Below are 24,743 nucleotides of genomic sequence, written 5' to 3' on the forward strand. Positions count from 1 at the left end.
GAACAATGCTTCCTTCTGTACATTACTAGCCTGTCGCTGAGCACCTCTGCAAAAGTGCCAAAGGAGACCAGACTAGCTGGTGGACCCTCCACGGAAATGAAGTACAATCATGGTCAGGTACGTCCTGACCATTTCTACAACGGCATATAACATCACAAGTTGACAAACAACATGACAGTGAAAAACTGAAACAACTTAATGCAACCAGTCAAAACCCATTCAACAGCTTTTAATCAAGGGCAGCAGTTTGTAATGAACAGCCACACGCTCTCAACGCCACCTCCTGTGCACAGCGTGCTCATTCTCTCCGTTCTCTCACACACTCATGCTCTCTGGCTCACTGCTCCTCTCCTCCTCTTCCTGTTGCTGGGAGGTCTCCTAGAGCCTCTTTTTACGTTGGGCTTAGCACGGCATCGCAGAAAGCAGGATCCTTGCAGCTCACCGGCATGCCTGCCCGGTTGGGTTGTCACTCCAGCAGCTGCACAGCTCCCTCAAGTCTCTTTCTTCATTTTCTTCCTCTTCCTCCTCTCCTTTTTCCCAGGTACATCTGCCATACAAACAACAGGGGCCAGTGCACAGACCTTCCACGTGCAATCACGTCCCTGGGAACTGTTGGCTTTTCGCCTGAAGAAGGGTATTTGGAGGTTCTTAGATGTGTTTTACAAGGGCCACCTGCTTACAAGGGTAATCCAAAGTCATGGGGGAGGCTCTGAATGTCTTTAGTGGGCTCTGACTCACACGTACATTTGCTTCCATTTCACATTTAAAAGCTCTGTGCAAAAATTACTCCCACGAAATGCAATAGCAGTTTTGCTCATTAACTCTGGCAGAAGCAGGAACAGGTATTTGCCACAGAAAAAAAATATAACAGAGCCTCCCTAAGAATTAACACATAAAGCTAAAGGAGAAGCGTTTTGCATATTCACTTAATGCATTTGTGAATGCTTCTCAGATTACGCATTATTCTGGAACCAAATTTCATCAGATGTGCAAAAACAATCACTTACCATTATTGGGTGAATTATTAGCAACATCCAAGGATTTTTTGAAGGAAGCACAGACTGCATCACTGCTATGTTTTGTAGATATCAAGTCCCTTGGGCCTTCTTCCATTCTTGTTTTCAAATCTTGCTGGGGCTTAATTGAAACAATATGCTTCACTAAGCATATGAGTTAAACGAAGCATATGCGAGTACAAAATATGACAGAAAATGTCATTATTGGAGGGAATTAGGGTATTTAAAGAAACTGCAGGACGTATTAGTTTTTAAATGGTTAGAATATTCTTGCATGTCATCCACCTACCTCCTGTTTATTTGTTTTAGAAGGGATTAAAGTATTGAAATTGTCTTTCATTACCATCTTCCCCCTTCACTATTCCCCGTGAATAGAAGAACAGCAAGATATATTGAGGTGAATGTACTGTAATTGTATAGTGACACTGAAGACTAAGGTGTGCCCAGTGACTGATAAGTGACCACAGTCCACAGAAACACTGGAGGTAGCACAGGGAGTGTGATGAGCAACTTTGTATATCTGGCTTCATAAGTAATTTCATTTTTTAATGGCCATCTCCAAAGGATGAATTTGCACAGCAGCAGACACCAGCATCGGGGGCTGACATGCAGCACAAACTCCTTCTGGCCCATCATAAATGTGCCAGAAGAAGCAATGCTGTCCTGAGGAGTCTGAACAGCACTGTTAGGATTATTCATTAAGGAACATACAAAGCTAAAGCAACTAATTGGATGTACAAGAGAGAGAATGGCCTGGCGGCACTCCGGTGACTCATGGGCTGTCCTAATGCCATTTGAAGAATTGTGATCGGTGAGTTAGTTGAAAGCTTTTCCCTTAAAATAGGAGCATCAGGAGTTCAGGGAGCAAAATTGTCCCAGGGAGCAAAATTGTCCCAAGGATCAGGAGAGACCACAGTGGGTGTGAGGGGAAGACAAACAACACTACACAGCCATATGAGTCCAGAGCAACATATTCAGTGACAAGTGAATGAAAAAAACTTTAGGACATTTTGGGGGGTCCCCCTGCATTTCTTATTTCACTGAGCAGCAAGGACATCGCAGCCAAGGACTGGCCCAAACCCCAGTCAACACTCTGTTCCTTTGTACTTCCCATCCCAAACGAGCTGACGTTTTCCACAGCCTGTCTCTGTTGCACTGTGAGATATTTTTCTCTCAACAAGCTTTTCACTGGTATAACATTGGTCTCGCTTTATCTTCACTGGCTTTTGGGAACCACATTTGTATTATTGTTAGTATCTCCAGGTGACCTTCCACCATAGATAAAACACAGCCCAGTTGTACACTAAACTTGGAGCGCATCTGCCTGAGAAAGCACTTTTTCTTCCATGATTAAAGCCATCTGCTCCTCTCTGCATTGCAAAATCAAACTGTTTTGTAAATACGTTAGGGAATACCATGTTGCAAAAACCCACTGGTGACTGTGGTTATGCTTCTTTTATGGGAGGGCAGGGAGAAAAGAGAAGATAAGAGGAAGCCAGAAGATGGAGAGGAAGAAAAGCCCCCCCTTAGGTCACATCATCCTAATGGAGAAGACACCCCCCTCTGCTCTTGGAAAACCAGACGCTACTCTGGGAATACAAAATACTCACATGCCTCAGTCCACCTCCACCCTTCGCTTCAGTTTTCTTCTTCTTCCGCTGCGTTTTGCTTTCGAGTCCAGAAAGGCAGAAATGAATGCCTGCTTTGCCTTTTGGCAAATCCTGAAAGCATCAGAGATTTTATAAGAGGAGGCCTGGGATGGCTGATTCGTGGGTTTTTTCAGGAAAACGGATTACCTCCAGGAGTGCGTGCTGACAGTGTACAAGCAGGGCGTCTCTCTGGATAAGGTACACACCTCGGCTTAAGACAGCTGTTTGCAAAAAGCTCAGCACGCTCTTCCCACTGCTGCCAAAGAGGGACATTTCCCTGGGCTTCTAGAAAGCATTTAAACAGCAAGCCTTCTGCTTCTACCTCTCCACCCAAGCTAAGACTGTATCACATCGAATCACAGAATCACAGAATGGTTTGGGTTGGAAGGCACCTTAAAGATCATCTAGTTCCAACCCCCTGGCCATGGGCCAGGACATCTTTCCCTAGATCAGGTTGCTCAAAGCCTGATCCAGCCTGACCTTGGATGCTTCCAGGGAGTGGGCAGCCGCAGCTTCTCTGGGCAACCTCTTCCAGTGTCTCACCACCCTCACAGTAAAGAATTTTCTCCTAAGACCTAATCGAAATCTACCCTCTTTGAGTTTAAAACCATTGCCCCTTGTCTTATCACTACATTCCTTGATAAAGTCCTATCAGCAAACTCTCTCACTTAAATAAATATGTCCCAGCTGCCTGGGATGGTGTCAGCTGTGGACTTTACACCTCTTTTAAGCCCCAGGTGTTCAGGAAGGTCAGCAGCAGCAGAAAGAGTTCATTCATGCAAGGTGGCAAACACCCGATGTTTGCTGCTCAGGACAGCAGTGCCACTTGGATGATGAGCTCCCAGAGCCAGCCAACTCCCCCAACCCATCTCACATGTCCTGCAAGTGTGTCCCCGAGCTCCAGATATCTCAGACAGGTCAGGGGAATGACCATGCCAAGTACCTCCTCCCAGTGTGAGAAAGCCCCCACGACCAGAGGAGCCCAGCTCTAGGGCTGGACAGGGCACCCCAGTCTGGCTGAGACTGACCCCAGTGGAGCAGGTCTCCCTTGGTCATCAACACCACTGCCTCACCTTCTCCTTCTCATCCCCTGTCTGATGCTCCTCATCTCCTGTCCAGTTTCCCCACTCTTCTGTGGGAGCCTTCCAGTCAGAGTCTACATCAATTGCTGAAGGATCATCTATTAGGACAAGCATACAAATGAGTTATGTTCACAGAATCACACAGGATCACAGAATGGCAGGGGTTGGAAGGGACCTCTGGAGATCATCTAATCCAACACCCCTGCTAAAGCAGGTTCACCTACAGCAGGTTGCACAGGACCGCATCCAGGTGGGTTTTGAATATCTCCAGGGAAGGAGACTCCACAACCTCCCTGGGCAGCCTGTTCCAGTGCTCTGTCACCCTCAGAGTAAAGAAGTTTTTCCTCATGTTCAGGCGGAACTTCCTGTGTTCCAGCTTGTGCCCATTGCCCCTTGTCCTGTCACTGGGTGCCACTGAGAAGAGCCTGGCCCCATCCTCTTGACACCCGCCCTTTAGACATTTATAAGTGTTGATAAGGTCCCCTCTCAGTCTTCTCCAGTCTAAAGATCCCCAGGTCTTTCAGCCTTTCCTCATAAGAGAGATGCTCCAGTCCCTCATCATCTTCGTAGCCCTCCGCTGGACTCTCTCCAGTAGTTTCCTGTCTCTCTTGAACTGGGTGCCCCAGAACTGGACACAGTACTCCAGATGTGGCCTCACCAGGGCAGAGTAGAGGGGGAGGAGAACCTCCCTCGACCTGCTGAAAGGGAGCTGTCAGTCAGAAGTGTTCAAATCCACACTACTTCCCAGGCTCATACTAGTAACTCAAACTCTGCAAAGAACATTTGTCATCTTCCTGCTTGCCAATGGGATGTCTGGGTGTGCATGTATGCATGTGCATCTTAAACTTATTCAAAAAAGTATACATTGACTGCTAATTCACAATTAGTGAATGCACTCTTCAGGACAGAAGGAAAATTAAAGAAGGGCAGAAAAACACATACAGGAACAAAAGCCCTTCCAGCCTGCGCTTCAAGAAAACAAGCTTTACAAAACTAATAGCATGGTTTGTCAAACATTTTCTTTTAATTTCATGGAGAAGGATTCAGGCATATCCAGAAACATTGGCAGACACAGCAGGCTCTTCCACTCAGTGCAACACACCATCCTCAGGGCAATTATTTGTATGGAAGAGTAATACTAACAAAGGATTTGTGCATTTGTTAATGCTCTCATTGGTGTTTTCTTTCCTATTAAAAAAAAAGAACCAAGTGCATTCTGGACTTCCTTTTCCATTTTCTTTTCTTGAATGTATGCCAGAAAGGCACCATCATGGAATAGATTTCCAAAGCTCCCTAACATGCAACTCTAAATATGCATGAAATAGGTAACATCTACCCTGCATCAAGTCTGATCATTTTATGGGGGCTAGGCGAAAAAAAAAAAAAAAAAAAAAAAAAATATATAAAAAAAAATTCCTTTAGGTTTCTGTATCTGCCAGCATCTGGTACCTTTGAAAATGTGGCTGCAAGCCCTCAGCTGCCTCTCCACAAAGCACTGGTGAATGGTCCTCAGGCAAGAAGGCAAAACAGACCAGTCTAATTCGTTTCCCCAAACTGAATGAGGTGCAAAAAAACAGATAAATCAGCATAAGATGTTGAAAGGACTTCTTGATTGTTTTTTAATGGTTTGAATGTAACAATCTTAAGTCTTAGCCTAACAGGGAGAAAGACTTTGAAAACACAACATATAATAATAATTCTTAGATGATCACGCCTCTTAAAATAAGAACAAATACAAAAAAAAATCCCAAGCTCGATGGAAAAACTTCTAGTTGAAGCAGGGCCAAAACCAAAAGCATGCTGGGGATGATAAAAGAAAACTGTTTCCAAAAAGTTGCTCTGTCCAGTTTGCTGCCAAATGTTATAAACTTCATTGTAAACATTGCTCAAGTTTCTCAGTTTAAAATCCATGCCCTGTACATAGACAGCATTTCTTTCCTTCTTCAAAAGGGACAGGATCAAGTATTTCTGAATGCAAAATTCCAGTCTAAGTGTTTTAGGCAATTGAATGAATCTAGATTTGAGAGATACACAATCTACATGAATGAGTTAGATGGCTGAAGAACAGTTTGTGTAAGCTGTAGCATGGGATACCACCACCAAAAAGCTTCTGCTGCTTCTTCCCAGTTAGGTTACCTGAGGGTCTGGCTCACAAATTCTGGAGGATTTAGCTGTCGTGGTGGAAGGCACTACCAACCTGCACTCCCCACCCCATAACTATGCCACAAGGTACATCAGGGTGAGGACACAGCAAGTCCCAGCTCCTCAGCCCATGCAGCGCACACTCGGCATCTGCACTAATATACCACAAGTGTGCCATGGCAGCAAAAAATAAAGGCAAAATCATGCTGCTACTGCTAGAGAGGAGGCAAATGCTGGCTACCAGGAAGGTACACAGCATGATGCAGTGGCTGGTGAAACAGCACCGAGACTTCAGGAATGACAGTCCCTCCTGAGCTGCATGGCAGCAGCTCTGCTGATGGATGCTGTCATGGGTGTGCAAGCAAAACGGACTGTGGCTTAAGGAAGACACACTGGAAGCCACAGCTGTTGTTTTCACTTATTTAACTTCTGGTCTCTCAAAAAGTACATTTATGTACTTATTTTCAAGCATGAAAATAGTTTTGAAGGCTAACTTCCTGCAATGGGCTTACATTCGTGCTTTGCCCTCATCATGCAGGTAAACATGAAGCTTGGCCAGGCAGCGATGACACTTCCTCATCTCAGAAATACTCTTCCCAAAGCATTATGTCCCAGGGGTGTTTAAAATCAACTCAGAGTAAAATTATGTGCAGTATAAGATTCTTTACAATTTGCTGGATTTGAGGGGGAAATCGGATTAAATGTACTTATCCTAGAGCTCTGGTTTAAAACCTCTCCCGTTGTGTAGCATATTTCCCTTCTACAGTGACATCTCCTGGAATGACTTTAAACTTTGAATATTCTCTAATATTTTTAAATCAGCAACTAGCTCTCCATGGGTCAAATTCCCTCCCAGGCTTAAAACTGCTCAGTAACTCCTTCAGTAGGAGAAAACAACAAACACAAAGAGGAACATGCCGTGCAGCAGCAAGTACTCCTGCTCCCCTGGTGCGTTTAGCACTAATGGAGGTGATCTCTCCCAGTGCATCTACAGACCAACATCTTGATCATAGAATCACAGTATAGTTTGGGTTGGAAGAGACCTTTAAAGGACATCTAGTCCAACCCCCCTGCAGTGAGCAGGGACATCTTCAACTGCATCAGGTTGCTCAGAGCCCCGTCCAACCTCACCTTGAATATTTCCAGGGATGGGGCTTCTACCACTTCTCTGGGCAGCCTGTTCCAGTGTTTCACCACCCTCAGTGTAAAAAATTTCTTCCTTCTATTTAGTCTAAATCTACCCTCTTAAAACCAGATAATTCCTGCTATTCATTTGTTACAAAAGCAGTGTTGTTAAGTGCCATTTTCCGACTAGGTTCTTGCTTGCAACCCACCTCAGTCCCCCAGCAGCTCCACACAGACAAAGCTGTACTTTTCTGTTCCCAGCTAAGCAAACACATCCCATTCGCAGCATTCATTTCAGGGCCAAGGTGATTTCCACATACCCCATGTAATGAAGATACTTTGAGATCCTGAAGGGCACTATGTTGAAGGTGTCTTCAGAAATCAGGGAGGTGGCCAGCACCTCTGCAGGCAGAAAGTCCATCCCAGCGCCAACCACCCCAATGCCCTTCGTCTCCAGCTGCCTGGGCAATGGCAGGCCCCACAGGCAAACAGGGCCCCACAGCAGCAGGGTCTGGTCAGAGGGGACAGTCAGCAGGTTCTCTATGCCAGCTGATAGATAGGGTAGAGTAGAGTACTCTACAGGCTGAACCCAATTATCTGGCCTGGAAAATGAAACTGGGAAGTACTGCAGGAAAACTTAGTCTGTGTCACCGAGAAGGGGATTAAAAAATTTCTAGTCCAGAGTTGTAGGTTTGGATCCTATGCTATCAGTGTCCCTCTTTGGCATGCTCTCCCCTAATATGGTCAGCAGAAACCTTAGGGAGAGCAACCCTTCATCTGGCAGGGCAAAATCCTCAGTGGATTTAATATTCTCTATGGTGCCAAGTCCTTCTGTGGCTGCTGTAGAAAACCCATCCCTTTGCAAAGGGCAGCTGGTTGTGTAATGAGCACAGTCCTGACCCAAATCCTTGCCAAGCCCTCACTTGTGGACCAAATGGAATCCATTCGGTGCAAATGGATAGACAATTTCCAGTCTAAATGTTATGTGTTACAGGTCAAAATTGTTGCTACCAACAGCTGGGTGTAGGAGTCCCTCATTTGGCACCTTCCTCTAGCATAATTCAGTAGATGCAAAAATATCAAATAAATCCCAGGCTGAAGACTTGAAAGAAGCTGCTTATTCCCATGAAACAAAGGAATTAAAATTAATTTTAACCTGAGGACAGAAGGAAGGATGGGAGTCAGGAGACACGGGAGGTTTCTGAAGGTTCCAGGGAACATCTGCCTTGGCAATCAAGAAGGATTAATTGGGAAGATGCCAAGTCACAGGTAAAAAGACGGCCCTCATGGTTATGAGATGCACTGCATTTGTGAAGCAGAACATAGGTCTTCTGAGAGTGCTCTGCGCTGTTGCCAAAGCAGAGGTCCACTGCGCTCGGATGCGGACACACAGGATAAAATTAGTATTTGCTTGCCAGGGAACCAGACACAAGTGCTCTAAAACAGCCCAGCTGGCCGCACTGTGTGGGTGACACATTTTGTAACAGCAAAACCAGCCACAGACTAGTATGCATTTTGTGAGACAGCTAAGTATAAGTACATAAATGTCACCAAAGGGGCAGCAGCAGACGTGTGGTGTAGGTGCACAAAGGCGGTATTGGGAAACGCGTGCAAGCAGTAAAGCTGTTGAGGTAGAGCACGGGAAGCAGAGCAGGAGGATCCAGAACAACCCTGCAGAACGAGTAAGAAAGGTGCTTGGTGAAACCAGAGCAGTTCTCGGGCTTGAAAATAAAGTGAATTATGCCAGAAGCAGAAGAGATTCATGCTCCTTTCTTTTCTCTTTGTGGCAGGGATGAAAAGTATGCAAACACTAATGATGAGCAGGGAAAAATGAAGGTGAAAGAAATTGCCCACTTTGGGGCCCCCTTCCCTCATGGAAGAGTCCTGGCCACCTCAGCCTCCTGGTGGGACTGCAGGGACTGCAGCCATCAGTGCTAACCATGTGGCTTCAGCTCCAAGACACTGAATACCTCTAGCTAACAAAGGCTTGGATTGCTAAGAACTAACTGTTTGAATATGCAGAGACAATGACTGATGACAGAATGAGGATTACGGAATTGCTGAGGTTGGAAGGGGCCTTTGGAGATCATCTAGTCCCACCCCACTGCTCAACAGCAGGCTCAGCTACAGTAGGTTGCTCAGGTATGTAGCCATCTGGGTTTTGAGTATCTCCAAGGGTGGAGACTCCACAACCTCTCTGGGCAACCTGTTCTGCTGCCTGACCACCCTCACCTTACAAGAAAATGCTTTTTCTTACTTATAAGTGGAATTTCCTGTACTTCATACTTCATACCTGTTGAAGTATGACCAGAGGCAACACCTCATCAGGTGTTCATAGACATGGATGGGCTCTGCTGGACCCGCTCCAGTATGTCCATCCATGCCCATCTTGTACTGGGGAGCCCAGAACTGGGCGCAGCACTCCTGATGTGACAATGACTAAGAATTAACCATCAGCATGTGTATCATTAATGAATGTGAACCTAGCAGTGTGTTGTTTTGAAACCAGCCTGATTTATCAGTCTTTTAAACACTCCCATATCACAGTGACCACTCGGTTCCCCAACTACTAAATCTCTTTCTCCCTCTATCACAGAATCACAGAATCACAGAATCACAGAATCGTGTTAGGGGTTGGAAGGGACCTCAAAAGATCATCTAGTCCAACCCCCCTGCTAGAGCAGGACCACCTAGAGTAGGTGACACAGGAACACGTCCAGGTGGGTTTTGAATGTCTCAGAGATGAGAGAGAGAAGGAGACTCCACAACCTCTCGGAGGTCCCTCTATGTATATATCCTTTCAGTTGCAACAACACTTAAGCTTCAAACCTTTTGTGAGTTAGGGTGTTATTATTACTAGTACTTCATAAAAAGATAAGCCGATGCGGAGCAGGGAGCCAGCCAAGGCTGCTCCGTGAGCTGGGGCAGAGGCAGGAGTCTAACATCCAGCTCCTTCTTCTATACCAGCCCGGCACAGAACAAAGAGACTCATTAAATGTACTGATCTGGATTTGATAAAATGACCCCAGCTCATATTCAGGTTATGAATGGCATTTTTTTTAGTTCACAGGCCTGCAAGAGCTAGCAGGCCTTGTTTAACTGTCAAAGAGCTCATTTTGCCTGCAGCGCAGACCTTAATGCCAACCATTACCTCATCTAAATTCAGGGAATACATGTTCGTGACACTCCCCTCTGCATCAATATCAAGGCTGATGATTCAAAGGAAAAAAAAACTACTACTACTACTAAGAAGCAAGCTGTAAGGCAGGCACAAATCCTTCCATTTCTGCTTTCAATCAAAATGCTTCTGCTCCGACATTTGCAAGAGCAAGCTGCTGAATTTGCTCCTATCTGTTCTGCTCTCAGACAGACATGGTACCGAAAAAGCAGAGCTCTGCCGGGCTTTGCAACTGCAGATCAAGCCCAGAGTGTGCCAAGTGTGACATGTGCTAAATGCAACGCAAGGAAACACTGCTGAAGAGCTACCTACGTTGCCTCCCTCCTTCCCGCGCGGGCAAGCCTGGGCTCAGAAGTTACAAAGGGCCAGGGGCTCACCAGCAGCAATGTAGGGGTAAACAAACACAGCATGAAGGGAATGGAATGCTTGGGGTTGGGTTTTTTTTGTTTTGTTTTGTTTTGTTTTGTTTTAAAGCAAAGTATGCTATTTATAAAATCCTCTGATGGCCAAGCTGATGCGTCTGCTGCAGAGTCTCAGTTACCGCTGGGCAGAGAAGCAAAATGACCGCAGTTTTTTCTCCTCAATGCATTCAACCACTCTGAGTTCTCCTGTAGTTAAGGCAATCAGAGCAGCTAGAGCAAGAAGGAGTCTGCTTGGCTTGTCAGCCATCATTCCTGTAAGAGCAGGGTATGGCCTCCCAACAACAGGGGTATAAATAGATACTTCACTCGATCCTGACCAAAAGGTCAAGACAAAAGGCCATCTAATACCCACACTGTTCATGCCAAATTATTCCAGCAACTCAGGACCCACGCTGGCCTTTCAAGCAGATTTTAAAAGTAAAAAAAAAAAACCCAAACATTACCAGTCATAAAAAGACTGAAATCCTGATTGCCACAGTCCATTCGAGTTGGATTCTGCATCTGGGTTCTGGGTATTACAGAGGAAATTTTAAATTTTGGCAAAAGTACCCCATGCCCTAGCAGCGCCCTGTCCTTTCCATGGCTCTTCCCTGGCCACTCCACCGAGCCCGGGCTGGGGGCTGCCTGGAAAGGGGTCACTCAGCTCCACCTTCCCTACCCAACCATGGAGGGGAGGGAGGGAAACACAATGCTTCAGTTATGAAAACCAAACCCAACTATGAATTCGTGTCACCAATTTAGTGATCTGAGATGATTGCTAACACGTGGGGTTTTTTTGACGTGCAGAGCCCGTACTGTTGCCTCTGGCTCAGGATGTCCCTGACCCACTCTTTGCTGGGTTTGGGGAGGGATTGCCTTGTGCTTGCCCTGCTCCTGCGCTTATCTGCCAGCAACTGCTACGTACAACTGCTGGAGAGAGGACACTGCGCTACAGGAGCCTTCAGACAGCCTCCCTACAGCTGGTCTTGCTGCCGAGAAGCTCTAATTACACTTTGCACAGCAGCATGTACACACCGAACAAGACCGTACCTACTGCACTCCTTTTTTGTCACCTTCTAAATAAAAAATAAAGAAAAATGCACATTCTCACCCTTCTCAAGGGTCCCACACAGGGCGTCTTCTGCTCTGACTGAGCTCACAGGAGCAATGGGCACCTGCCCAAAACCAGACCCAAACTCAATTTCACCCTTACCTCCACCAGCCTTGTGTGAACAAGCTGCACAAGTGGAAGTGGACCCTGATTTTTGAGGCTTAGGAAACAGACTGAAAAGGTTAACAGCATTAGTACGCTTGTCTTTCCATAGAAAAAGAGCAAAGACATGTACCCTGCCCCTGCCATGCATCGTCTGCGGGGAGGAAAGTCGAGCTGGCGTGCCAACAGCATCTGGAAGGACTGTCCTCAGATGATTTACTCTTCACGTTATCTGCATACAGGAAAGTGTCTTTTTAAAAAATTAAAACAAACAAAAAAACCCAAATCTAGAAGATAATCACATAGGTATATTCACATTATTAAAACCAATTAATCATGCCTTTATCTGCTCGCTATGTCACGATGCCTGGATGTTACATAATTTAAGCCACACATTAATCTATGCTGCTCATCACAGTGGATTTATTAACGAAGGCTGGACGAGGACACTACACGCATAAGTTATTAAAAACAACCCACTCAGGAGTGGCTACACTAACAATATTCAGAGATGTAAACTTCTGACACATCTCTGTTGGGAACATAAGAAGGGAGCTATAGTTTCTGCAGAACAAAAGCCACATCCCGTATATCCAGCTCCAACTCCCACCACCTTCAGGGAGAAGGCTTCTGCTCGTTGCAACAGAAATCCGTAATTACCAAATTAATTACTCCAAGAAAAAGCACAAATGAGAGACAGCTGCTGGAGGAAAAAGAAGAGTTAAGGTTTTTTTGATGATTATTTTCAATGACTAAACCAACCAGTAGGATTCCCAGGGCTCCCTGAATGACTCCTTTTAGCCCCTTTCTAAGGCCCATACATAACAGACTACTGTTTTCTTCATTTCTTTCACACACCAGATTTTTTTTTCACATCTCTGATTTTTCCTTTCTTCCTTTCACCTAAAGAACTCCCTTGTTTATGCAGTTTTGTTCTGTATGGACTTGATTTTCTGCTCCATAAATGCACATGTTAACAAATATTTCTCCCTGTTGAGTGCTTGTACATTAGGAACTGCTTCAATCCACTGATGCAGTGTTGGAAAATAGATTATTAAAATGGCATGTATTATATTGATTAAAATGTCTGGCTTCAGAAGCTAATTTCAGTGTTCTGGCTTACACTGCACACACTGGTTAGTGCACAGATGTCTATATGTATCTATGCTTGCCTGTAGCATCTCGAAAAGATTCAGGACCAGACGTTGCATTCATCAGCCAGTTAGTCCTGCAGACCAACTTGAGTTGCTGGTAGGCAGTGTATGAAAAGGGAGTGCTTAGAGCCAGGCAGTGAGGACTGACAGTTGCAGAGAGGCTCAAGATTAATCCATCCCTCTCAAGTCTATGCATGGAGATGCTGAAGCTGAAGATCCCTTGCTGTGCTGGAGAGGAAGCTGCTGGCTAGGCAGCCTCTAACAGGGCCTCTCTAACCTGGGCGTTTGCTCCCTCTCTCAATCTGAAATTCTCTGAATTTGTAGGTCATCAGAACACTACAAAACCCTTCTGTGCGAGTAAACCTAACAGAGAAAGAATTTGCTGGGGAGGTAATATTTTTTTTATTTATTCCAAGATGAGACAGAAGTTTGGAAAGTGCTCAATAAAACATTCTGATGTCACTCCCTGAAATGCTGGTGCACTGGATTGCAGATGTAAGCAAGCTCTACAAGGGAGAGTGACTAATGAAATGTGGCTCCAAGGGAAAAGACCCATATGTGAGCAATGAGAGTACTTTTAAGCCAAGCATCTAAGAATGCGACAGGAGAATTCAGATAGAAGTCCAAAGAGAGATCACTCACCTAACTCCCTGGACAGCTCTGATAAAGTCCCAAAGGTCACAGGACAGGATTTTACTTCTGCAATATCCCATGTTCCTGCATTTAAAAAGCAAACAAACAGTAACCTAAAATGTGATGTCACATTCACAGCTGGTGACTGCAGTTTCTGTCTGACACTCCCAATCTCATCACAGCCCTTCCATGTTCTCTCCATCCCAAGCCTGCAGTCACTCTTGTTGCTGGAGAAGAATCAAGCAAGGAGAAATTATCTTCTATGGACAGAGAGAGTCTAGCCCAGTCACCATGTACACCTTCTCAGCCCTCCAAAGTGCACGTCACACCAGCATGGCTCTTCTCTGGACTTAATCAAATTCCTCACTCATCTGAACTGTTGTCCCCTGCGCAGCTGGCAGAAGTTGTCATCATGTATCAGTTTGGAATTTGGCCTTTTGAAAGCATTAAATTAAAAAACAGTACTAACACACACCTCCAATTAACCCTATACTTTGCAAAAAAAAGGACTCTAGCAGAGAAAGCAACTCATGTAAGGACAACCTAAGACCATTTTCTGAATCACCAGAGTGCTGGATTACTACTACTGAAAAAAAAAAAAAATCAAAAAGCAGTATTAACCACTTTAACTTTAGTTAAGTCATAACTCTCCTGCCCCACCAAGAAGTCAGGAAAAGAGATATAAAGAGAGATATAAAGGTCTAATTACCACCCAGTTTTTAATTATTGGTATTCCTCTAGAATCTACAGTATCACCCACAGTAGAAATACAACATGAGACACAACTTTGCCGTAAAAATTAAACCATGATGGAAATGAAAAGTCATCAAATACCAGTGAGAGAGCTGATATCAGCGTCTCCTAATCCCTACCCTAATGGCCTGGCAGTCCATCCCTTCACTGCTTCAAAGGTCTCTGAGGTTTTAGAGATGCAGTTTCCCACCTCCAGCTTGAATGTCCCAACAGCACAACTGAGACCCAAAGTAGCCTTAAATGACCTTGTTTGGACACCAACAAGGGATGAATCAGCTGGGGAGCTGGACAAACTGTGCAGGTACAGCACAGCACTGATACAAACAGACTACTTCCAACTGTCAAATACCCAAACTGATTTAGGAATACCCTGCCTCATACTGCTTTGAAAAGCAAAGATATACCCTGACCGTGTGTGAACATCCTCAGAAGGAAAGGCTTTGGTTGCAGAGGAACCAAACACTGAATAACTGTGGGCAGAAAACAACTTACACCTAACAGGTAGTCTGCAACACAGAGGAAATTCCTGCCATAAAGACCCCTCTTTTCACACTGCTGGAAAATAAAGGCCTGCTAGCAGTGTTCAAAGGGGGTGGACAACACTGCGTGTATGCAGGATGAACGTCGGTGGGACTGTACTCTCCTGGACACAGTAATTCATGACGCTTTCCCTCGGCAACTCTTGAATGTTGACACTCACCTACGTTGGAGAAAACATCTTCTTCTGACTGGGAGGGCGCTGATTCTTCCCGTATGGCTCCTGAGGCCTTCAGCACGGTCCCACACTCTGCCTTGGCAACGAGAGCACCTTTTCCACTGCCACTGGTGTCCTCTGTAAGTAGCCATACCACTCCCTTCTCATCCCAGTCAAAGGCTGGCTCAACTGTTGAGCTACCCAGAGATGCTCTGCTGGGGTCTTCTCGGGAACAAACATTGTCATAGGGTCATCATTATTTTTAATTACAATGAAGAGCTTGTAGAGGGAAAGCAACAGAGCAAAGCCTGATCTAAACCCATCAGATGTAATGCCTATATTCTAAATTATGTACAGATACAATGAAAGTAAAGCAGAGCCCCTGGGATAGGAGATTGAAGCAGCAAATGTGAAGGCCATGTGAGAAGGAAGGCACCACACAGTCCAGCAATGAGTCCCATGGGATATGACGCCGCACTGCAGAGGCCCTGGGCATCCCTCCCTGACTGCAAGGGTGGCTCAAGGTCTTCAGAGCCCAAGCTGGGAACCCAGAGCAGTCATGGGAGAGAAAAAGGACAGCAGGACCTCCAAGGAAAAAGAAAGCAAACCTCTTGGATGTTGGCAGTTTAAGTCTGCTAAAGAAATCGGTGCCAGGCATATGGATATTATAAATAATAACAATAATTTCCAACATCTTTTGTTCCAAAGTACACTCCATTTTGCTGTGACTCTGTTGGGGAGGGGACCACTGCTGGCATCAGCCCCACCTTCATACACCTTCATGCTGCTGCTGCTGCTTCCTGCCTGTTGGCAACATCAATCAGCACTTGGCAGGGTTAGGGCTTCTTCCTGGAAGAGCACATTTCACTACTCTGTAAATGTCCATGGCAAACAGGACCACCACGATCACCTGGTTGAGCCTCCTGCACAACACAGCCTCCAGGATTGCACTAAGGACTTCTGGTGCTTCAGCTGCAGCTTAATCTGCTGAGCTTCCTTGCCTTGGGTCAGCAGAGCACTTAACGCCTGCATGGGCTTCATGTTAAACCATGCGTGGTTAACTTCCTGCACATGTCGCTGGCACCGCCGATGCCAACAGGTCGACTTACATGAAGAAAGCCGAATGTGGACCCATCTACTTTGCTGGAAAGCAAGTAGAGACCTCAGCACCTTAACCCCTTGGAGACTGTCATGCAAATATTTTAACTCTTGATAATCCAAAAGTTAAAAATCCAAACTCTTGATATTTAACTCTGTATAATCCAAATGAGAGTAAGTGGTCCCAAAATGTCTGTATATTTTTAGATTAAAATTTGCTGTTCACTTGCCCTTCAATTTTAGTAAAGCATCTGAAAGCACTTTAAAATAGTCTTATTGAAGACAGTGCAGACAGTGCAGAATACCCACATTTATCCAGCTGTCTCCCAATTCCAAACTTCTATCTTAGCTTCTAAATTACTCTAATGTTAAACTTAAAGGTTTCGCTATTATATTGATAATTTTATTATAGATAATAAAAAAAAATCCAAATGCTTTAATTAATGACCTGCTTTCATATAGCGGTTACAATAAGGTAATTGGTAGAAAGGTACATAGGCATAAGTGCATGGCAGACACTTTGAAATCCTCAGAGGAAAAATGTGGAGTGAGCACAAAGCTTCATTTCATTTTATCTCATTTGGATAAAAGTACATCCCCCTGTTATAGTTGTTTACTCTGAGCAGGCCTGGATTAAAGAACCTGTTTGGAACTGAGCAAATTACACAGGTTTTTATACATCCATTATCAGAAAACTTCTTTCAAGTCATGCAAAAGTAACTAATCCACATTACACCAAGCCTTTAGCAGATCTCCGATCTAACAAGACATTTGCTTTCAAAGTCCCGTGGGTAATACTATGTGTTTTGATGAAAGCCTGGAGTAAAAGGCAAGCTCCCAAGTAAGGGCTCCCAAAGCTGTCTTTTCCTAAGTAAATAGCCTAAGTAAGTGCAAAGACTTTGCTGCCGGATGACAAGTAGAGCAAACAGAAAGATGCTGGGAAGTGAGAAGAAGTCACAAGCCCGGCCAGATCAGGTGTGTAAACAGCCCGTACATTTACCTTTTTGCTTCAGCCTTTCCTTTCTTAAATGTCTCTTTTCTCGGCTGCTGATCTTGGTCTGCCAAACTCCTACAACACAGAGCAAAGTCCATTTTTAAGCTAACAAGAAACTTCCTTTACTGCCTTTATTGCTTAGCACCAAGGTAAACAGCTATCTGATAGTTTCTGATGCTGGCTGTAGAAGTGACACGGGGCAGCACTCGCTGCCCAGGTCTCGTGCAGCGTCTCCCCGGCCTGTAGCCTTTGCTGTCTCTGCAGAAACGCGTTACATAAGAAATCTCCATCACAAACCTGTCTGTCGTGTGTCCTGACTCATGTAACTGCACATGTCTTCTGTCCTTTATGTCAGCCTGATGTGACACCCCCTTCCCTCGGGGCAGATGCCACAGCACAGTATCAACTGCCTCGTACATCTGACATTCATGAAAATCTTAACCGTCAAACAAGGCTTAAATTTACCGGCTTTCTCTAGCCCTGAACATACCCTAGGATTTGTTCTGTGATGTGGAGACCCTCTGCCATGCAACTGATTTCCATGGGCGTTCATTCACACCAGTGGGGCTACGTTCTGCGTCCGTCCATGCTCTCCATGACCCAAGAAGTCAGGGGAGGGTCTGGCGCAAATGGTTAATAAAGTGAAAAACACAGACCCTGGATTTCCCCGAGACAAACATTTTCTTTCTCTGAAGCATCCCTGAATAATGCATGAAACAGTTCACAAAAACTAAAGGTCTGTTTGAGGAAAGCCTCTGCTGTTTTCCCTTCTCCTCCAGCAGCCTCACAGGCGCTCTGCTCCTGACACAAGGGCCCACAGCGAGGACTCTGGTCCAACAGCAGCGAGGGCTTCTCTTGCTCTCACCACCACACTAATCACATTATAATCTTTTAAGCCCAGAAAAGCTTAGAATTTGTTGTTTTCAGTATGACCCTTGGTGGGGGGAGGAGGAGAGGGGCTCATGGGATGCAATGTATTTTCCAATGAAATTCTAGCTGCCTGAGCCTTGCTAACCTCTGCCAGACTTCTCTGCAGATTTGCTTGCAACCAAAGATCTTGGCTGTGTTCACGGGCGTACTAGAAATTGGCTGTATATTACCACAGCGCCTTTACCAGCCTCAGTCATGGGCACAGCAAAAGCCTTCCTGGGAAGACCACAGCTTCAGCTGTGTATCAGCACGGCAGAGGCCACAGGATTAGAGTAAGAGCATGAAGACAGGACCCAGCTACCCAGTGGACCTCTGGCCACTTCAGAGATGCTTCCTCATCTGCAGCTTTGCCATCCCTGTGAGTACAGTAAGGACCTGAGAAGTGTGGTAGGAAAGCACATGGTCCCTGTCCGCGTAGTTACGCGTAGTAAGGACCAGATGATAGAAATAGCGCTCAAATCCCAATTTGCTCCAAAAGCACAGAACACTAGAACAGTAGAGAAGACCTCCCTTTTGAAATTTTTCATCCTGTGTCATCATTTGGTAAAATAAATCAGATAAAAGAAGAACCAGATCTTTTGTTACCTTCCTCTTCTTGCAGTTTGTCTTTTTCCACAGAAAGCAGATCTTTTGGCACCTCCTTATCTGAGCACTGGGCTTTCCTCTTCTTCTTAGGCTACAGTATACAGGAGATACATGGCAGAAAGATAAAACAGGTATTTGTTATATTTCATCATGAAGAAAAAAAGAGTCAGGACAATAGTTTTGAAATGGAGACTATATGGTGGTACTCAGACAGCAGTAGGTCACTGGAGTCTTTAAGTGGATGCAAAAGTCTTCCTGAGCAGATTTTATTGCAAACTCCAAACCAGTGAATGCTATAGCGTACAAAGTTTGACTTATTTGCTAGGGTAGAAAGATCACGTTATAATCCAAGTACCTGGTCTATAGTAAGATTTGCATTCATCACTCCCAAGCCCTAATTTTCTTCCTATAAGGGAGGAAAACCTAAGATTATTTACCCATCTTGTTCTGTGATGTGGAGACCCTCTGCCATGCAACTGATTTCCACGGGCGTTCATTCACACCGGTGGGGCCACGTTCTACCTCCGTCCATGCTCTCCATGACCCAAGAAGTCAGGGGAGGGTCTGGCGCAAATGGTTAATAAAGGTACCCTTACCCCTACAATCAGCAATGCTGAAATCAGGAGTTAGGACCCTGCCTATGCTTAACCAAAAAAACCTCCATGGAATAGCCTATTTTTAATGATGGTATCTCTAGTTTACATTAATCTGAAAGGGCACGGCAGTGGCTGAGGCCATTTTCATATGGCTTGATGAAACAGTAGAGCTAACCTTAAGCCGTCAATTTTGAATGTTCTAGTTTTAACACAGTGGTTCTTGACTTTTCCAAGGCAAACGAACACGCTTGCCTGCCCAGGCTGGAGGACTGCTTCTCACTTGGAAGTGGCTGTAAAGCATGGACACTTTCCTCCACACCAGTAAAAGTGCTCAATGCCCAGGAGAAAACCCTTGCCCAGACCCAAGGAAATGTCCTGTGTCAGAGCTGGAACTGAAATACAGGAGATCCCAGCTCCCACTTCTGCGCTTGGACCACGAGGCCGTCCCACTTGTGGTGGCAGTGCCAAGCACTACAGCATGACTGTGCCAGAGTTACTCATTCTTATCTTCCTAAGTCATCTTTTGAGTGCTCCAACAACAGGAACAACAAATTATCTTTAAAATGGACTATCAAATAAGGAACATTCTTAAAACAAGTGTCTCCTGAAAGATAATATATAAACTCTAAAACCCTTAGTGGTACCTTGAGGAGCTTTTTCTCTCTGGTGTTGGCTGATGTTATAAGCTGGCCATTCACTGGAACCTAGAAGATGGACAGTAAAAAATGCATTATGGAATTTGTATGTGCATGTGTGCATATGTGTAAATATATATACACATACAATTACTTTAATATATTCCTATAATACTATGATAGGTTGAAAGACACAGCTAAATAAACTCCAGTACAAATCTGGGCTAGAATTTGTGGCCTTGTTCCAATCTGAGTTAATTTATTCCAAATTAATTAGTGTTAGCTAAGCCTTTATGAATGTAAATCCAGAAACCCCACATAGATTTATTCCAAAGCAGACATATTTGTGGTTTATCCTAAGATTTGTCTAGGATCAAAGTTGTTTTTCAAATAGGGTAAGCCTGTCTTAAAAAAGCAGCATAGACAGGAGAAGGCTTATTTTAATACTTGTTTAGTGGTTGGGGTGGACCTTATGTTCCCCCTCAAGTGTATCACCTGACCAAATAAAACAATAGCTTTCATCCTACCTCGCTCCTGTAATGTAAACCATGAAAATTTAAAGACTTTTCAAATTACAGTTTGATTACACCGTCTGTCTCAGAATTCACTGGCAATGGCCAACCTCCATCTACAGGGGTGGGAGGGTGTAAATCTGCAGTGGAGACGGCAAGGGCTGTGCCATCAAGCACCATTGCATGCTACACAGAGGCAGCAGCATCCAAGAGAACGGCAGACCCCCCTCTGGGTGATGCCTCTCTTTCCCCCTGACACACACAGGAGCATGTTGCTGGATGTCTGGCACTCCTCTCCCTTGCCCAGCTTGCCCTCCCTATGCACTGCAACCCCAGTTCAACGCTGCCCAGGTTCCCTTCAGTCCCATCACGCCTGCTGGGCTGCCGAGCTGAACCCAAAGCTCATATCAGGGAGCCTGACCCAGGCTGTCACCGTAGGCCCTGATCCATCCTCTGCCTCCGCCTGGGGCAAGGGGCAACAGGGAGCCCCCCCCATGCCTGGCAGGTGACGGCGACCCTGCAGGGAGCAAAACCCCTGGCTGCAGCCCAGAGCTGTCCCTTTGGCACCAGGGGACAGCGGGCACCCTCTCACAAGCTGGTGGTGAAGGGGCTTCAGGTGCCCGCAGTCCTCTTGGGGAAGGGAAGACCTCTGATGCTTTCCACCATCTATTCCTCCTCCCCACCCTCACAGGTCACCTCTGTCCCCGAGGCGCTGTGGCAGAGTTTAACCACACTCTCGCTGGAAGACGAAACCTTCTCTGATTCAGCTGCAGAGGAGGGGCCCCTGCTCTGCGCTGTCACGGATGCCCTTAGCAGGGTGAAGAATAACACATGCAATTAATGAAAAAGAGAGATAGAAATCAGCACGCTCCACAAAACACTGTACGGTAAACGAGGAAAGCTAAAACCGGGGGATTTCTTTATAAAAAAAAGGCTCGTTGTGTGGCCACACCCCTTCAGGCGATGGGGACACCACCCCAGATGTGAAAGGCAAAGACTCAGGAGCCACCTTGTGACGGGCAAGATTACAGATCTTGGGCACGCCGGGACATAAGGAAGCTCTTCCACAGAGCAACAACTTTTTGTGTGTTATCCCAAAGGCACTCCGAAACATCGTCAGGACCTGAAGGAGCTTCTTCCGAGAGATGAACCAGAGTTATTTCTTAGACACCGAAAAAATAATTTGTACTGATGTTTGCAATGATTAGTTATCAGCAAATAAAACCCTGTGGGTGATTGCCCATGCCTGTCCCCAGCAAACCCAGCGGGGCTGCAGTCCTTCAGCCTGTTAATGCTTAGTTCTTCGGCATTTTGGAGATTTTAGAGCTATTTTTCACAAGTCTCAGAAAGGTCTGATTTGAAGTGCATGTTAAAGACAGCATGACAGGCACCTGAATGCTGGCAAATGCTTCATCCCTGGAAGTGCTTGCTTGGAAACCCAGAGCAGTAACAAGCTCGTGGTGGACAAGGGTGTAGCATGGACCTAGCAGGCTGGTGTTCAACTGACACACTGCCATTATTAGGAGGGGAAGCCCCAAAATTATGGATTTTGCAACATACCACTCTGAACACACAGACAACACTGATTCTGGACTTTCGGTAAAATATCACGCTAACGGGAGCCAAAATCCCTGCCTGCTTACATCAGTAATTCCAGCAGCTTCAAATTATAAACTTAAACCAAGCAGTCCATATCGCTTTAGTCTCCCTTAGCTGTCAATTGTAAACAATATATATTAATTGTTTACAATTATATTCTTCTGGACATTCACTAGCAAAATAATTACTCCTCTGTTAGAACCTAGCAATATTTTGTGATAGTTAGCAAGGCCTTCTTTGGTTTTTCCCACAGCCAGTGATCTCTCTTCTGAGTCTCTCAGGTTCATTTACTAGAAGCACTCTATAAACCCACCACAAACTAGACCATTTTCCATATCCTGCTCCGCTCAAGGAAAAAAATCCACTCTGCAAGCAGCAGGGAGGGAAGCAGCCTCTCACACAGGGTGGGAGACAGAAAACACAAAACCAGGGGAATTTTGGTGAAAATTTGAACCACTGAGATATGGAAGATCTTGAGCTTACACTGTTCTTCCTTTCTCAGTATATGCTTCTGCCCAATTAAATGTGTGAAAATACAAATAGATCATATCTTAGTGAACAACAAATCCTATGCAATATAAAATGTTGGGGGTGGGGGGTGACTTTCCACTATAAGACACAGGACTTTAGGAAAACTGAATTTTATAACATGAATACAAGAAGGGATGACTGGGGGAAGCCCCACAACGTGTAGGTGGAATATTCCTTTCCAATCTCAACAAACCCTGGTGATTTCCCAGTTCTCTTAACAAAATCTTCACCATTTTCTAAAGGCTTTGCAAATGGACCTCCCAAATTAAGGTACTTTCAGTAAGACTGCTACCATCAGCAACAGGAACAGCAGCGCCAACTTCTGAGGCAGAGGAGGATGCTTTTTTGCCTTCTTTCAGACACACACAGAGGGTAAGAGACAGCCTGCCTCTTGATAGGCTCTCATTACATCAAGATGCTTCTGCAAACATGAGGGACTACACACAGACACAAGGAAGTGTCAAGATTAACGACATGCAATTGTCTTCCTCCCCCAGACTGCCAGAAGTGAGCACAGCCCGAGGCTGTACAGAGCCCTCACAGAGGCAGGGAGAACTCCAGAGGGAAAATGTTGAGTGAATTAGGGAAGATGTAAACTATATTGGCTCTGACAGACGTGGCTCGGCTGGGGCAGGATCACGTTCCTGGACATTCTCTCCATATAAATGACAGCAAGCAAGAAGCTGGAAAAATTGCAGCACTTTGTTTTAATGCTTTGCCAGTCTGACTGCTCTATACTTTTACCTGACAAGTACAACATTTCCTACTTAAACTATATTTCATCTGCTAGGCAAACATCCCTCTCTCTCTCCATCACTGACTAAGAGGTTAAAAATATCCTGTTGACAGCCACTTAATATATCCCAGGGGTCTTCATGCTGACTGATAAGCTATTCAGCCCTAAGTACCTGCCTGGGACTCCTGAACCTTGTTGTGTCCTTCCTAAAGAGCAGCTGAGTGCAGAAGAATACCACACCTGACCACTGCCTGATGATCACCAAATAGCCCACCACTCCAGTGATGCTCTTCTTTCAAACCTGAAATATCTGTTGCTTCTCCACCATCCTTCAGTAACAGCAGCAACTCCCTCCCTTTCATCACCAAGTATTTTTACCGAGTTCAACTTCCTTTCAGTGGAAAGGTATTATTCTAGCCTGGCCTTTGTATTAAATCCTGCCTATATCGAACCCCCTTTCAGGCAGTAAGCTGGCTGTATGGATGAGGAACCCCACCCTACCCTATTCTTCCCTTTCAAAGCCCTTAGGATACAAAATTAGTCATGCCTCTTTATCATGCCTGTTTGGCCATTCAGAAAAGGAAAAAGGCATTTTCATGATTTTATTGCACTTAACATAATGGGCTCATTAAAGAGAAATTAATTTTGTCAGGGTAATTTTTTTCGTAATGAAAAATACAGTTTTGTACAGGGAGAACACTAAACCCTCTGCATTAAGTGACTGTATAAAGTCATCAGTGCAATTCCAAATACATTCATCAGTGCAATTCCAAATACATTAAATATATGCAGAGAAGCAGAATCAGGACTTTTAGTGGAATCGGACTTACCATATTAATTTCTACTTACGTTCTGTGGAACAATAGAAAGATTATTTTTAGTTCATGGCCATTTGGTTCGTCACCCAGTGGAACAGGATTTCCCCCCCACCCCCTGCCTTCTTTTTCCTTTTTTGTGTAACCTAAGGTTATATTTCTGATGATTGCTCTGAAACCTTTATTGGCTTGAGCTAGTGATTAATTAGTTTTACACTGTTAATATAGTTCTACATAAAGTCACAAAGAAAGAAGGCAAAGCAAATGCTAAAAAATACTGTTTAATCATTAATATATAAACCATGTGCTCAAAGCCATAAAACTGTACCCCTAGACACTTACCTTTATGCATTTCAGTAGTTTCCTAAGACTAGTCATTTTTACAAAACCAAACACCTTTGTAAGGGTTTATCAGATCAGGAAGCCTGCTTTCAAATCTCAGTGCCACTAACAGGTTACAGGATTAATTAAAAATTCTGTGAACATTAGTTTCAGGTTCCCTAACTGCCCTTTGTCCCACTTGGGGAAGGCGCTTAAAATTGCTTTCCTTGAGAAGGCACACAAAGGTTTCCCCAGCAGAGGGATACAAGGACAAAATAAACTCAGCGTAGGAAACCCAAGGGGAGCTATTATATGCTTCACACATCGGAAATCAGGGAATTCATTTAAGAA

The 24,743-nt window shown here is 44.9% G+C and overlaps 1 protein-coding gene across 1 annotated transcript in view; it reads right to left on the reverse strand.

The window, feature by feature from the left end:
* Positions 1–491: 491 nt before the first annotated feature.
* LOC147416053 (uncharacterized) overlaps positions 492–24,743 on the reverse strand; it is a 29,969-nt gene continuing 5,717 nt past the window's right edge. The window contains exons 2-11 of the mRNA XM_086461909.1: positions 19,888–19,947; positions 18,648–18,738; positions 17,139–17,207; positions 15,047–15,262; positions 13,603–13,677; positions 11,940–12,038; positions 3,739–3,845; positions 2,627–2,737; positions 1,008–1,137; positions 492–547 (exon numbers count right to left, since the gene is read on the reverse strand). Coding sequence (XP_086318035.1) covers positions 492–547; positions 1,008–1,137; positions 2,627–2,737; positions 3,739–3,845; positions 11,940–12,038; positions 13,603–13,677; positions 15,047–15,262; positions 17,139–17,207; positions 18,648–18,738; positions 19,888–19,947 — 1,014 coding nt within the window. The remainder of the gene's footprint in view (positions 548–1,007; positions 1,138–2,626; positions 2,738–3,738; positions 3,846–11,939; positions 12,039–13,602; positions 13,678–15,046; positions 15,263–17,138; positions 17,208–18,647; positions 18,739–19,887; positions 19,948–24,743) is intronic.

Source organism: Leptosomus discolor, chromosome 2, assembly GCF_034619465.1.
Source record: "Leptosomus discolor isolate bLepDis1 chromosome 2, bLepDis1.hap2, whole genome shotgun sequence".
NCBI lineage: Eukaryota > Metazoa > Chordata > Aves > Leptosomiformes > Leptosomidae > Leptosomus > Leptosomus discolor.